The sequence below is a fragment of the Mustela nivalis genome (assembly GCF_964662115.1).
Source record: "Mustela nivalis genome assembly, chromosome: 17".
NCBI classification, from domain to species: domain Eukaryota; kingdom Metazoa; phylum Chordata; class Mammalia; order Carnivora; family Mustelidae; genus Mustela; species Mustela nivalis.
The window spans coordinates 61,650,345-61,662,615 of record NC_139036.1 but is presented as its reverse complement, the minus strand read 5'-3'; the positions used below and the strand labels follow the sequence as shown (position 1 = coordinate 61,662,615).

Genomic DNA, 12,271 nt, shown 5'->3' with positions numbered 1-12,271 from the left:
GCGAGTCGCGGTGGGCGGCGCATGGACGGGCGACAGTGACTCCCAGCAGGAGCGGCCCCCTCGGGCTCAGGTGTCTGGTGACACGGTGGCATCGCGGTGGGGCCCTGTGGCCGTGGGGAGAAATGCCGACCCTTCCAGAGCAGGTCTGCCGGCCGGAGTCCCACCCAGGGCCCGCGACCCCGTGTGTCACCGGAACGGAGGGACCGCAATTCACCGCTCCTGTGGGAGCCCTTGTCCTGGGGGAGCAGCGGCCCCCAGAAACCAGCCAGCTCAGCTCTCCGCTCTGTCCCCATCCGCCACCTCCACAGCCACCACGCACCGGCTGTCCGCTCGCCGAGACCGGCTGTGCACAGTTCGCCCATATCTTCCCGAGGGTCCTGGGACCCCTCAGAGGCGCAGCTGGTTTGTGGCCAGAAGCCACGGGGCACCCTTGCCGCGGCAGCGCTTCCCTAACCCCGATGTTGAAGGAAGCTGTATGAGGCGTGGAAAAGCACCAGACAGAAAGGAAGCGTCTGTCTCCGCCTGAGCTCCCTTAGCCCCGGAGAAGATGGCTTTAGGGAAAGTCACCTGCGGAGCAGCACTGAGCAGAGCAGGGCCCCGAACCCCACTTCTGACTCAGCCCAGCTTGTCACTCCCCAAAGGGCCGGCCTTCACCAGGGCTCCTCATTGGCAAAGGTCCGCACAAAGCTGGGGTGGGCACTCGGAAGCCTCAGCTCCTGCCGCCTGTGACCACAGGCCTCCCCACAGCCTGTGATGTGGGACTCTAACGGCCCAGTTTTCAGGGGAGGGAATGTGCTGTGGTCACAGGGCTGCCATTCCAAGGAGGGAAACCATGTCCACGTCCCTCTCCTGAGATCCCCATCGTCACCATCCATGTGTGACTCAACACAGAGACGTCACGTCAGCCCCGAGACTGGGTCCCTGGGGTGCTGTTCCTTGCCACATGAGGAGGGATGAGACAGCTGGCCCAGGAAGGACATGAAGCTTCAGATGGGGGACAGGTGTGTCACAGCCGGTAACCACACTCCTGGCCTGTGTCTCCCACGTGCTGTGGCTTCCGGAGGGTGTTCCTGAAGAGGGATGGGACTGAAGACCCCGTGGGAGACTCAGGAATGAGGGAATCAACCCCAAGCCAGTTGGCTCCCTGCTGTCCCAGGAGCAGCCGCGGTCCCCCATCTCCCGGTCAGGACGTCCTGCAGAGCCGCCGGCCACACAGTCCACGCCGTCTCTCCATTCGCACCACGAGGGAAGGCAGGTGCCACCCAGGGTGCGTGCTGGACACACTCGGCAGACAGTGGGGAAGGGGCTTGGCGGGCCTGAGTGTGGGCGACAGGGGCCAAGGATGGGGCCAGGGAGGTGGGGAGAGGCCTGAGATGCTGGTGGCCGGGGCAGCCCTTGTAGGTGGGGGACGCTGAGCACCTTCCTCTTCCACATGGTGACCAGAGAACCTCAGAAGTAACTCCGCATGCCCGTGATTCACTTTGAGAATCACTAGTCAGAAAATCTCACATTTCTCATTAACTGACTTTACAGGTTGGCTCCACGTGCAACGCGCCTGATGACTTCCCACTGGATCGCTGAATTCAGTGGCACCGAGGGTTCGGTAAAAAGGAGCTGGTTCGGGGTGCCTTTCAGAGGCCGCAGCCCCGTGGGGTGGTGGGTTGTTAGCAGTGTGGGCGACGCTTGGCGGCCCCGGACTCCAGCCGGGAGGGGAAACGGCCTGAGCAGGGGACCTGCTGTCCGGGGGAGAGTGTCCTTCCGCGAACGTGCTCTGGCCTCCAGGGCCCTTGGGGAGGGACTAGCGTCCTGGACTTGCCTTCCTGCGTCCAGAGCAGGCCAGGGTGGACCCCCATCCTAGAGCTCCCACTCCCAGCACTCTGCCCTGGGACTGCACCCCGTCCTTCTGAGTGTGCCCCGTGTCCTCAAACTCCGTCCTGTTCTTTCCTTCTTTTCTCTTTGATTTGTTACGGACAATCTTCCCTTTCACCCGTCCTGTCTTCTGCTGTGTCGCCCCATGTCACACTCGTACCGTGTGCTCTGAATCTCAGGTCGTGGTTCGGCTGCCCTAGAATGTCTGTTTCAGTTTCCTACAGGTTGTCTCACAGGCAAGTTCTTCTCTTCCGATTCTTTGCTGCTTTAGTCGTGGTTATCTGGAAGGACTCATGGCAACTCCAGGCCACCAAAGTCCCCTTGCTCTGAAGCCTAAAGGGAAAAGGCGGAGAGAGCTTTTCGTGAAGTGAAATTTATTCCACTTAAAATCCTTTCGTCATGGGCGCCTGGTGGCTGAGTCCGTGAAGCATCTGCCTTCAGCTCAGGGCAGGATCCCGGGGTCCTGGGGTTGGCAGCCTCCCTGCCCCCAGCCGGGGCTTCTGATCCTGCCTCTGTCCCACCCGCCCCGCAGAGAGTATGGACTTTTTACCTCCAGTGTGAAAAACGTCTTTCTGGAAAGCTGCCTTGGTTGGAAAAGTGAGCTCTTGGTAACCCCGATGGTGCCCCCAGTTTTATTGATCTGTCTGCCCAGAAACTCAAAAAGCCTGGTTAGGCCAGATCTGGCCCTGGTTTGGGGAGTTTTGCGAGGCCTCCCCCGGCACAGGGCCCAAGCAGGCTGGGTTGTAGCGTTTATCTGTTTATCTGTGCTGACTGTTGGCTTCTTACCAGCTGTTACAGAATCGAGTTTTGACATTTTGAGAAGGCGCTTCCCCTGCCTTGTCCATCGCCCACCTCCGGCAGATGGGCATGCGGGTCCTGCTAGGCCGGGGTGTAGGGGCAGTAGGCACAGCTGCCGGAGCTGAGGACCAGAAACCCACACGAGAAGTGGGAGTCTGAAAGCCAAGGTGCTTATCATGTGTAGTGAGAGAAAAAAGGCTTTTTTCTGGAAATTCCAGAGCTGGGCAGGAGCCATCAAGAACCCAGGATGGGTAGGTCGTCCACTAGACAGTGTCCCCAAAGATGCCCACGTCCTGTGTCCATGTCACTGCCACAGTGGAGAGACTTTGCATGTGTGATTAAGTTAGGGTCTTGAGGTGGGGGTTAGCTTGCATTCAAGTGGGCTTCACGGCATCTCCAAGGGTCCTTACTAGAGGGAGGTAGGGGTGGGAGTCAGAGAGAGACTCTGAGCGGACGGAGGAGAGAGTACTCCGTGCTGCTGGCCGGGAGGTGGGGGAAGGGCCGCAAGTGGCTCCAGACGCTGGGAAAGGCCCGAGAAGGGATCGGCCCCTGGAGCTTCCAGAAGGAGCCAGCCCTGCAGACCCACCGGCTTCGCAAGTCCGGAACCACAGGAGAAGAAATCGGAGTCGCATTGAGCTACTGAGTCGGTGGTTATTTGTCTGGGGGCCACGGGAAGCTCGGACAGGATGATGGTGTTTCTCCGGGGAGGTTTGGGGTTCTGCAGATGCCCCATTCGCAGCGCACCCCCGGGCGGGGGCAGCGTGTCTAAGGACAGCAGCATCCAGGGCATGGCTGCTCCCAGGCGGAGTGTGCCCGGGCTGGGCAGTCTTGTGGGGACTCAGGGAAGACCTGGTGCTCCCTCCTTGGAGGGAAGTTCACCCGAGTCTGGCTCTTCTCACGGCTGCTGCAGCCGGGCACAGAGCCTCCCCTGCTTGGAAGTGACTATGGCAGCGGCGTGGCTGATGGGCGTGTGTCTAGCCACGTGGGGTGTGAGTGGACACAGCAGCCTTGACGGTGGCGGAGCTTCAGACACTCACGAGGTTTGACATAAAGGAACTTAAGGGAGATTCCAAGGGCTCCAGAGTCATTCCCAAGAGGGTTTTGGGCTGTAGAAGGCCAGGGGAAGGATGTCCCCGCCCTGCTGTGGTGGGGACACCTTCCCCCTACGGTTCTGTCCATTTACCCCGCGCCAGCCCCTGGCTGGGGCCTGCAAGGGTGGAGGTTGGGACCCAGGCCTGACCTGGAGGGTCCACATTCCAAGGGAGTCTGACGAGCAGGTGCTAGAGAGCAGCTGGGGGAGGTGGTCTGTGGGGACCCCATAGGACCCCAACCGAGAAGGGCTGATTTAGATACTCCCACTGCCCGTAAAGCTCTTCCAGAGGCTTTCAGTGGCTTCTGAAGGTGTGATCAGAGCACATATTTATTTTAGAGAATTAAGCAGATGTGGAAATCTATAAAGAAAATTCAGTGACTCATAATCCTACCACCCAGAGGCGATCACAGCTGATGTTGGTGCGTTCCTTTTCGGTCATCCTTTATAGGCTCACAGACACGTGACGCCCAACCAAGGGCGCAGACATGCACGTGACCTGACATGCGGACACAGGGCAGCAGCTGCACGTATCACACCCAACACTTGCAAACGTGGCTGCAGACTTTCCTCTTCCACAGTCGTAAGAGTACTGGGTATACAAACCTATAACCTGCTTTTTTCCTTTTCACTTAACAGAGGCCAATGACCTGACCCTGGCGCTTCTTTGAAAACTTGTTTTCTGCGGGGACGCCGTACTGCGTGGGCGCCACGTCCGGATGAAGTCCCCATCAGGTACCGACGCGCCTTCCCAGTTTCCACTCCTTCATAGCGTTCCGAAATGGACAGCTTGTTGCGCAGCTTTAAGCGAACTCCTGCAAATCCGCACTTCTGCCGGTCACCGCTCCCAGGATCGGGTTTCCACCTTCCCGCTCTCTTCCGCCCGACTCGGCAGCGCGCCCGCCGCTCTCTGCCCCGGCCGCCGCCTTTTGTTGGTGAAGGGACCTGAGGTCTGAGGGCACCCCAAGTTGTTATTACTCTTAGATGATTCCTCCCGTGACTCACCCAGGCATTCTGAAGGGCACGGAGGGTGGCCTGCGTCCATGTGTGCGTGGCACGCAGAGGACAAGTCCCCGTTCACCGTACCGTGGACGGCCGCGCTGGAAGCCCCGCCCGGGGGGCAGCCGCTCCCGCTCAGAGCTGGCCGTTTGTTCCACTTGCTCCACTTCCCGCTTCCGACGTCTGTGCACCCTCCGGGGGCGGCATGGTGGCCACCATGCCGCCCCGGCTCCTTGCTGGGCCTTCACTGCCCCAGGAGTGCCCACTTAGTACCTAACAGGTGAGCGGATGGGTCAGTGGGAAACAAGGGAGCAAATGGCTCTGGCTCTGGCCTCTGGGTCATAGGACTGTGGACTCGTGTGGCTCGGATGCCGGAGAGGGGAGCTGCCCCTCTGGGGCCCGAGGGTCTTCCCTCTTCTCAGGCTCATACACTCTCCACACAGCCCGGCCAGCCGGGATGCGCAGTCCACCCACACCCACACCCAGGGTGCCGTTTTGAATGGCCAAGTTCTCAAGGACTCATGACTTAAGAGCCCCCTGCACACATGAGCCCCAGGGGGCGGTAGCTGATGGGGACCCGGACACACGGGTGGTAGTTGGGACCTGCCCGAGTTCAGATCTCAGCCCTGCCAGACCTCACAGTGGGGGCGCAGGGCAACGTTTGCGGATGTTCCTGGTGCCACAGAAGGCTGGTGATCCGGGTACTGAGAAGGGAAATGAAAAAATGTCTCCCCAGATTATTTTGTCTTGTGCCCTGAATCTCTTCTCTGCGTCAAATAGAGACTGAGTCGGGATCAGTCTTACGCTCTGGTCATCGGTCAGGAGAGCTAACAAAACTAAGGAATCACACATTGCGACAGAGGCGATGGTAAAGGCGCGGGTCGACCGTCAAAGCCATGCCAGGAAGCTGACGGCTTGCTAGTTCAGCAGACAAGCAAAAATTTGCCAGAAGGGCCACCATTGTTCATTACAGGCCCAGCCCTGGGAAGAGCCAGAAAGGGGGACATTGCATTCCCGCAGGTCATGGCACGTCCCCCTACCCCGGTCTCCCAAAGCAGCCACCCGCGCCTCCCAGTCGCTGAACAAGGCTCCAGTCTGTGCCCGGTCCGGTCCTTCTTCAGGGCCAGAAGGGAGAGCAAGGGTAAGCTGCAGTTTGTACGTGTACATGTGTGCGTGTAGGTCTGCGCACACACACGTGATGTGTGAACGTAGGAACATATCCCAGTATGGAATACTGTGTGTGTGAAACATGACATAATCATGCAAAATATGTACTCTAAAAGCAGTACTACGTGTCTATATAATGTAATTAAGGGAGTGACATCCATCAACTTTGCTACTTCTATTGGTCCAAAACAAGTCACAGTTTCCACCTTCAATCACAGTGAGGAGATGACTGGCAGGGGGTCACCTCAGGGTGTCTGCCTCATAGAGGGACGTGGACACCGGGACTTTTCAAACGCCTGAGACAATTTGAATTGCGGCAAAATTTGAGAAACTGATCTAACTGATCTAACTGAACTTTGCCATCAGCTAATGACAGAAGCAGGTTGTATCTTTCCTGCAGACGCTGCCCAGTCTGGCCCTGGCTGCTGACTTGTTCATCTGGGGACACTCATCAGGGGTCCTGGGGGAGATGAGCCAGTTGGATGCATGGGTTGGAGGTTTGTTTCCAAACTTCCTTCCAAAGAAGGGCCGAATGGCCTGATCAATTTAGTAAATTGTTCAAAAAGCCATCTATCTCTATTCTTGTATTTTTACAAAAGCAACTTATATTTAAATAAAAAATTATGAAGCAAAGGAAACAAGCAGAAGAGTAAAAAAATAAGGTGAAAAATATAAGAAATATAAGAAGCTGACATTATGGTCTTGGGGAACTAAAGATGTTCTGTATAAAGACCAAAAAGATCTTTTCCCAAGGGAGAGACTGACACATTAGACCGTATCTGCAGAGTATAAACAAAGTGAGATAAGCCACAAAAGGGGGAAATGTGTTTAAAATGTAGATAATTGAGACTTGATCAGTTTCACGAATTCATAAGGAACCTTTAATCAAAAGACAACAAGAGGGGCGCCTGCGTGGGTCAGTGGTAAAGCCTCTGCCTTCCGCGTGGGTCAGGAGCCCGGGGTCCTGGGATCGAGCCCCACTTCGGGCTCCCTGCTCAGCGGGAGGCCTGCTTCTCCCTCTCCAACCACCCACTGGTAGTCCCTCTCCCAAATAAAAACTAAATTCTTAAAAAAAAAAGACAACAAGAAAGAATCCACTCTCAGCCACAGGACAGGACCCATGAGCGGGCAGGTCAGCCACGAAGGGACAAGGACCATCCAAGTGGCGCCCGCCTGCACAGCCTCAGAACCCGCAGATGGAAAGAACCCCGAGAACAGGGCGGGGGGAGGGGCGGAGCAACACAGGGGAAGGCGTGATGGTGCTGGGGGCGGGGGAGGGGCTGCCCGCCCTCCCTGAGGGGGGCGCCACTCGGGGCTCTCCTGGGGCGGGGGTGGGGGGCGATGACTCAGCAGTTTCACTTCCTGGTGGGCTGAGGCTCATGGGAGATATGCAGATGAGCCCAGAGCACCATGGGAAAGGGCCCTTTATATCCCCAGGTGGGCTGCTTCCCCTCCTTTCTGGGGGGCACCCGCAGGAGGGCGGTGCCGAGCAGGGTGAGAGCCCTTTGGGCTGAGGAGAGGGTCTGGGGGACACGGGCTGGCGGGCTGGGGTGGGCTGAGAGGCTGAAGCACCCAGGTGGCCCAGCCTGGCCTGTGGCGCGGTGGGGGGTCGGTTCCATGCGCTTCCCTCGGGGTCCATCAGCTTCCATCGGGTTTCGTCAGCTTCCGTGAGGATCCCTCAGCTCCTGTCAGATCCTGTCAGGTTCCCTTAGCTCCTGTCAGCTTCCCTCAGCTCCTGTCAGGTTCCCTCAGCTTCTGTCAGGTTCCCTCAGTTTCCCTCCAGCTCTCTCAGCTTCCCTCAGCTCCTGTCAGCTTCCCTCAGCTCCTGTCAGGTTCCCTCAGCTTCTGTCAGGTTCCCTCAGCTTCCTTCAGCTTCTGTCAGGTTCTGTCAGGATGTGTCCGGATCCCTCAGCTCCTGTCAGCTTCCCTCGGCTCCTGTCAGCTTCCCTCAGCTCCTGTCAGGTTCTCTCAGCTTCTGTCAGGTTCCCTCAGCTTCCTTCAGCTTCTGTCAGGTTCTGTCAGGATGTGTCCGGATCCCTCAGCTCCTGTCAGCTTCCCTCAGCTTCTGTGAGGTTCTGTCAGGATGTGTCCGGATCCCTCAGCTCCTGTCAGCTTCCCTCAGCTCCTGTCAGGTCACCTCAGCTCCTGTCAGCTTCCCTCAGCTTCCTTCAGCTTCTGTGAGGTTCTGTCAGGATGTGTCCGGATCCCTCAGCTCCTGTCAGCTTCCCTCAGCTCCTGTCAGGTTCTCTCAGCTTCTGTCAGGTTCCCTCAGCTTCCCTCAGCTTCTGTCAGGTTCTGTCAGGATGTGTCCGGATCCCTCAGCTCCTGTCAGCTTCCCTCAGTTTCCCTCCGGTTCTCTCAGGTTCCTTCAGCTCCTGTCAGGTCCCGTCAACTCCCCTCAGGTTCGGTCGGGATCCGTCTGGTTCTCGGAGGTTCTGCCGCCTGGGTGCCGGGGTGTCGGGAGTGGGGGCCGGGGGGGGCCGCGTGCCCCACGGGCCTGGGAGCAGCTACGCGCAGGGCAGGGCTGAAAGGGCCGGGTCTCAACCCGTCGCCCCCCCTGCCCGGGCTCCTCCCGGCGACCGCGACCGGTGACCGTCCCACCCCGCCTGCCAGGGGGGCCCCCAACCTCAGTTGCTTGTCCTTTGCAGCCTCCCAGAGAATAGCGCCGTCGCGGAAGCTGCAGAATTTTCCGGAAGCCCGACGTCCCCGACCTCTGCGGGTCCCTGTTGCTTCGGGCCCGGCCCAGACACCCGCAGGAGGATCCCCGTCCTTTCCCCGCCCCCGGGCGCCCCCCCCCCCCGCACGGCCATGTGCCCCCCGGTCAGCGCGCGGCACGGGGCCGAGGGCATGTCCTACCTGCACGCGTCCTGGCTGTATCAGCTGCAACACGGGGCGCAGCCGGGGGTCTGCTTCGCGTGCTTCAAGACCGCCTTCCTGGAACTCCGAGACCTGCTGGAGCTGGACGACTGGGAGGACGAAGACTGGGACCCCGAGCTGGCGGAGCACGAGGCGGCGGGCTCGGAGCAGGGCGGGTCCCCGGGCTCGGGGCTCGGCTGGGGGCAGGGCCAAGGCGACGCCGGCCCGGGGGGTGCGGCGGGCTGGGGGCCGGGGCCCCCGGCGCCAGCCCCTGCGGGGTCCGAGGAGGCCGGCCCGGACCACCACTTCGTGCCCACCGAGCTGGAGCCTCAGGACGCGGCCCCCCTGGGCCTGGGGCCCGAGGACGCGGACTGGATGCAGAGCCTGCCCTGGAGACTCGAGGGGCCCCCCACCTGCTCGCACTGGCCGAGCCTCCCTCCCCCGTGGCAGGGCTTTCTCAAGGTGGACCTGCCCCCGGGGGAGCCCATGGTGCTGGAGCTGGGCGCCACCCGGGCCGTGGACCCCGCCGAGGCCGAGGCCTGGCTGAGGGACCTGCAGGTCATCTCCATGGTGGGCTGCTACGACGCCATCTACCTCCGCAAGATGACGCCGGGCTGGACGCGGAGGACGCCGGGCCAGGGCTGGCGGGTGCTGCTGGAGCCCGACGAGGTGTGGGTGGTGCGGCTGCAGGACGCGCCGCGGGAGCAGGACCTGCACCGGTGGCAGCTGAGCGTCCTGGAGTCCTCGTTTCCGGGCCAGACCGAAGAGCTGGTCCCCGCGGCCTCGGCCCTGCTCAAGATGGGCTTCACCATCCTCTCCTACTCGCCCTGGGCCACGAGGGAGGCGGAGGAGGGGGCCTCGGCGTCCAGGCCGCAGTCCTCCGCCTCCCAGGGCCGCGGTTCGGGAGCCGCTGAGGCCGGGGGCCCCGGGCCCGGGGCGTCCGTGGGGCCCGGGGAGGGCCCGGCTGCCGGCGCCGCCTCGGCCCTGGGGCAGCTGCCCCCGCTCCAGCCCTTCGGCCCAGGGCCGCGGGACTGAGGGACGGAGGCCCCAGCGGCCGCTCCGGTCCTGGCTGTCCCCTCCCCACGACAGCCCGGGGAGCGGGGGCGAGGGAGACAGGGCGCTCGTGCCTGGGGAGGGAGAGCGGGCAGCTGCCCGCGGACTGAGAAAGGGGACCCATCGCCGCCTCCGTGGAAGGGACCCAGGGGCGCGGGACCGGGGCCGGAGTTCTTCTCCGTCAGAAGAGCGTGACGCGCCCCGGGACACGCCTGGTGAGTGGCTGCGGGACACGTGTCTGGGCGCCAGCCCTGCCCTGGCCACACGCAGGCAGGTCTCCGGTGGGGCCCGTGTCCCGGGAGCCCGCGGACGTGGGGGCGACGGGGATGCGGCCCTGCCTTTGCCCGGATGGTGTCTGGGGCCCCCCGGGACCCTGGCCGCCGCCGTGGGGCCTCCGGTCCGCCCCGGGAGACGCCTGGCCGCGGATGTGGGCCCTTCTGTGCAGTCGGGCCGTTTAGTACCCGTTTCTTTGTGTCGTTTTTTAACTAAATAAAGTTCGAAGAGTTTTGCTTCAGGCTCTCGTCCGAGCTCTCTCTCAGAAAGCCCCCGTCGGTCTTCCTTGTCTTCTCCTGCTCTTGCCTGGAAGTGTCCGGGCTACACCAGCTGCTCCGGTCACTGGTGAAGGCCGTGGCGTCCGAGCTAGTGACGACGGGAAGCCCGAGGGTGACCTGTCGGGCCTCCTGCTAGGACTCCTGGGAAGGATCAGGACTGGGTAGAGAACGTGTCCCAGGAAGAGAGGGAAGCAGCGGCGGGCAGGGCGTCCTCCCTCCCACCGCCCCAGCCAGACACCCCAGCAACCCAGGAACTACCCAGCTGAAATCCCAGGCACGGTTTACGGGACTTCGGACCTAACATCCACAGCACTCCCATTCACGTTAGCTCACGCCACGTGTCCCACGCGCCATAGGCACACGTCCGTGTAGGATGTCGGTAAACTGTGCCATCGACTTTGCACACCCCCTTCTGTGACTGGTGTTGGAAAGCATCAGTCACTAAGCATGTATTGAGCACCTACTGTGTAGCATGCCATGTTCCAGGCATCAGGATATGTCATTCAAAACAGATGGGGAGCTTCCGGGGGTTTGGCTTCTCTCCAGGGAGGGAGACAGACGAGCAAACCGCGGCTGCGGGTGGAGAAGGCAGTGGTTGAGGAGAGTCAGGTGCCGAAGGAGGAAACCGCGTCCAGGAGAGCGGAGGCAACTTCCCCTCACGTCCAGCCCACTTTCCTTGTCTTACACGCTTTGCCCACGTACTGAGCCCCGCGACCTGTTGGTGGCCCCTGTCCTTCAGAGGGCCAGGACGCTGGATTGTGGAAGTGTCCCGCTGGGTGTCTGGGACGAGAGCCCCCGGACGCTGTTCTCAGCACCGGGTCCTAACACACTTACAGGCCGCCCTTCTAGAAGCGGCTTCCGAGAGTGTTTATTTCTAAAGAACGCATATTTGTTGCTCACAATTCAGAAAACAGATGCAGATTAGAGGGAAATGAACTTCAGTAACCGAAGTCTCAGAAAATGCTGTCACTGTTTGGCTCGTATCGTTAATAGCCTTTTTTCCGTGGGTAGTTAGAAATTTTGTTAAAAGCTTTCTTTCACAGTGTAGTGTCTGTGTCAGGGTTGAGCGGGAGGAGCAGCTGCAGGTCAGGCAGGAAGGGGACAGCCAAGGCACGGACATCCCGTGTGGCCAGCACTGTCCCTAGCCCTTCCGGGGTGGGGTGTAGGTGAGGTGGTTCCTACCGTCTCCCCTGGGCAGCCCCAGAGCCCGGCAGAGGCCCAGCGTCCCCTCTTTTCCCTCATGGCCAGGTTGTGCCCCTGAATCCAGAGTCCATGACTTTCCCAGCAGCCTCAGGGATGTGTGTGCCAGAGAGGGTCCCTGAGCAGGAAAGGGGCGTCCTGGGGCCCAAAATCCTTCCCCTGAAAGGGCCAGGGGGTCTGGATGGCACGTGCATGCCGTCGCTTTGTAGCAGACAACCTGACACCGTGGAAAGAGGGGTTTCCAGGCCGCTGGGGGCCACGGTGAGGACACAGCTGCGCCGTGGAGGCAGCAAAAACCCCTCCTCGGGGAAGGGTCTTGACACAGCTGTGCGCAGCCGTGGCGGGGGCGGCTGGGGTGGTGTCTGCTGGGGAGGGGCCGGAGCCGGGAGGTCCCACCTTGGGAACCGCTGCTCCCCACTCAGGGACCAGGGCAGGGTCTGCGGGCAGCAGGGCGACCCTCACGCATGTCAGCCCCGGGGGAGATCACTTCTGGCCCCACAGCCACACGGCCCACCTGGGCTCGCAATCGTGTTTTCTGGAGTCCTCTGTGCCGCAGACTGGGCCTGTTTCCCTCAAGTGCCGCCACACCGGGGCTAAGTGACCGGGGCCGCGGGGCTGGAAATGTCCGTTCTGGGCTCCTGCCTGCCCGGGTGCTGGTTTCAAAGCGCCTTCCTCCCGTGTTCTTGCT

The 12,271-nt window shown here is 61.0% G+C and overlaps 1 protein-coding gene across 1 annotated transcript; it reads left to right on the top strand.

Moving 5' to 3' along the window:
• The first annotated feature begins 8,715 nt into the window (after window positions 1-8,715).
• Window positions 8,716-10,335, top strand: LOC309850960 (testis-expressed protein 19.2-like). Its single transcript, XM_082705610.1, has one exon. It carries the CDS (start codon window positions 8,732-8,734, stop codon window positions 9,812-9,814), a length of 1,083 nt encoding a protein of 360 aa, XP_082561736.1. The 5' UTR covers window positions 8,716-8,731; the 3' UTR covers window positions 9,815-10,335.
• The last annotated feature ends 1,936 nt before the right edge of the window (window positions 10,336-12,271 follow it).

Excerpts from the sequence above, each read along its gene's own strand:
- LOC309850960 (XM_082705610.1), top strand. The coding sequence starts at position 8,732 with ATGTGCCCCCCGGTCAGCGCGCGGCACGGGGCCGAGGGCATGTCCTAC.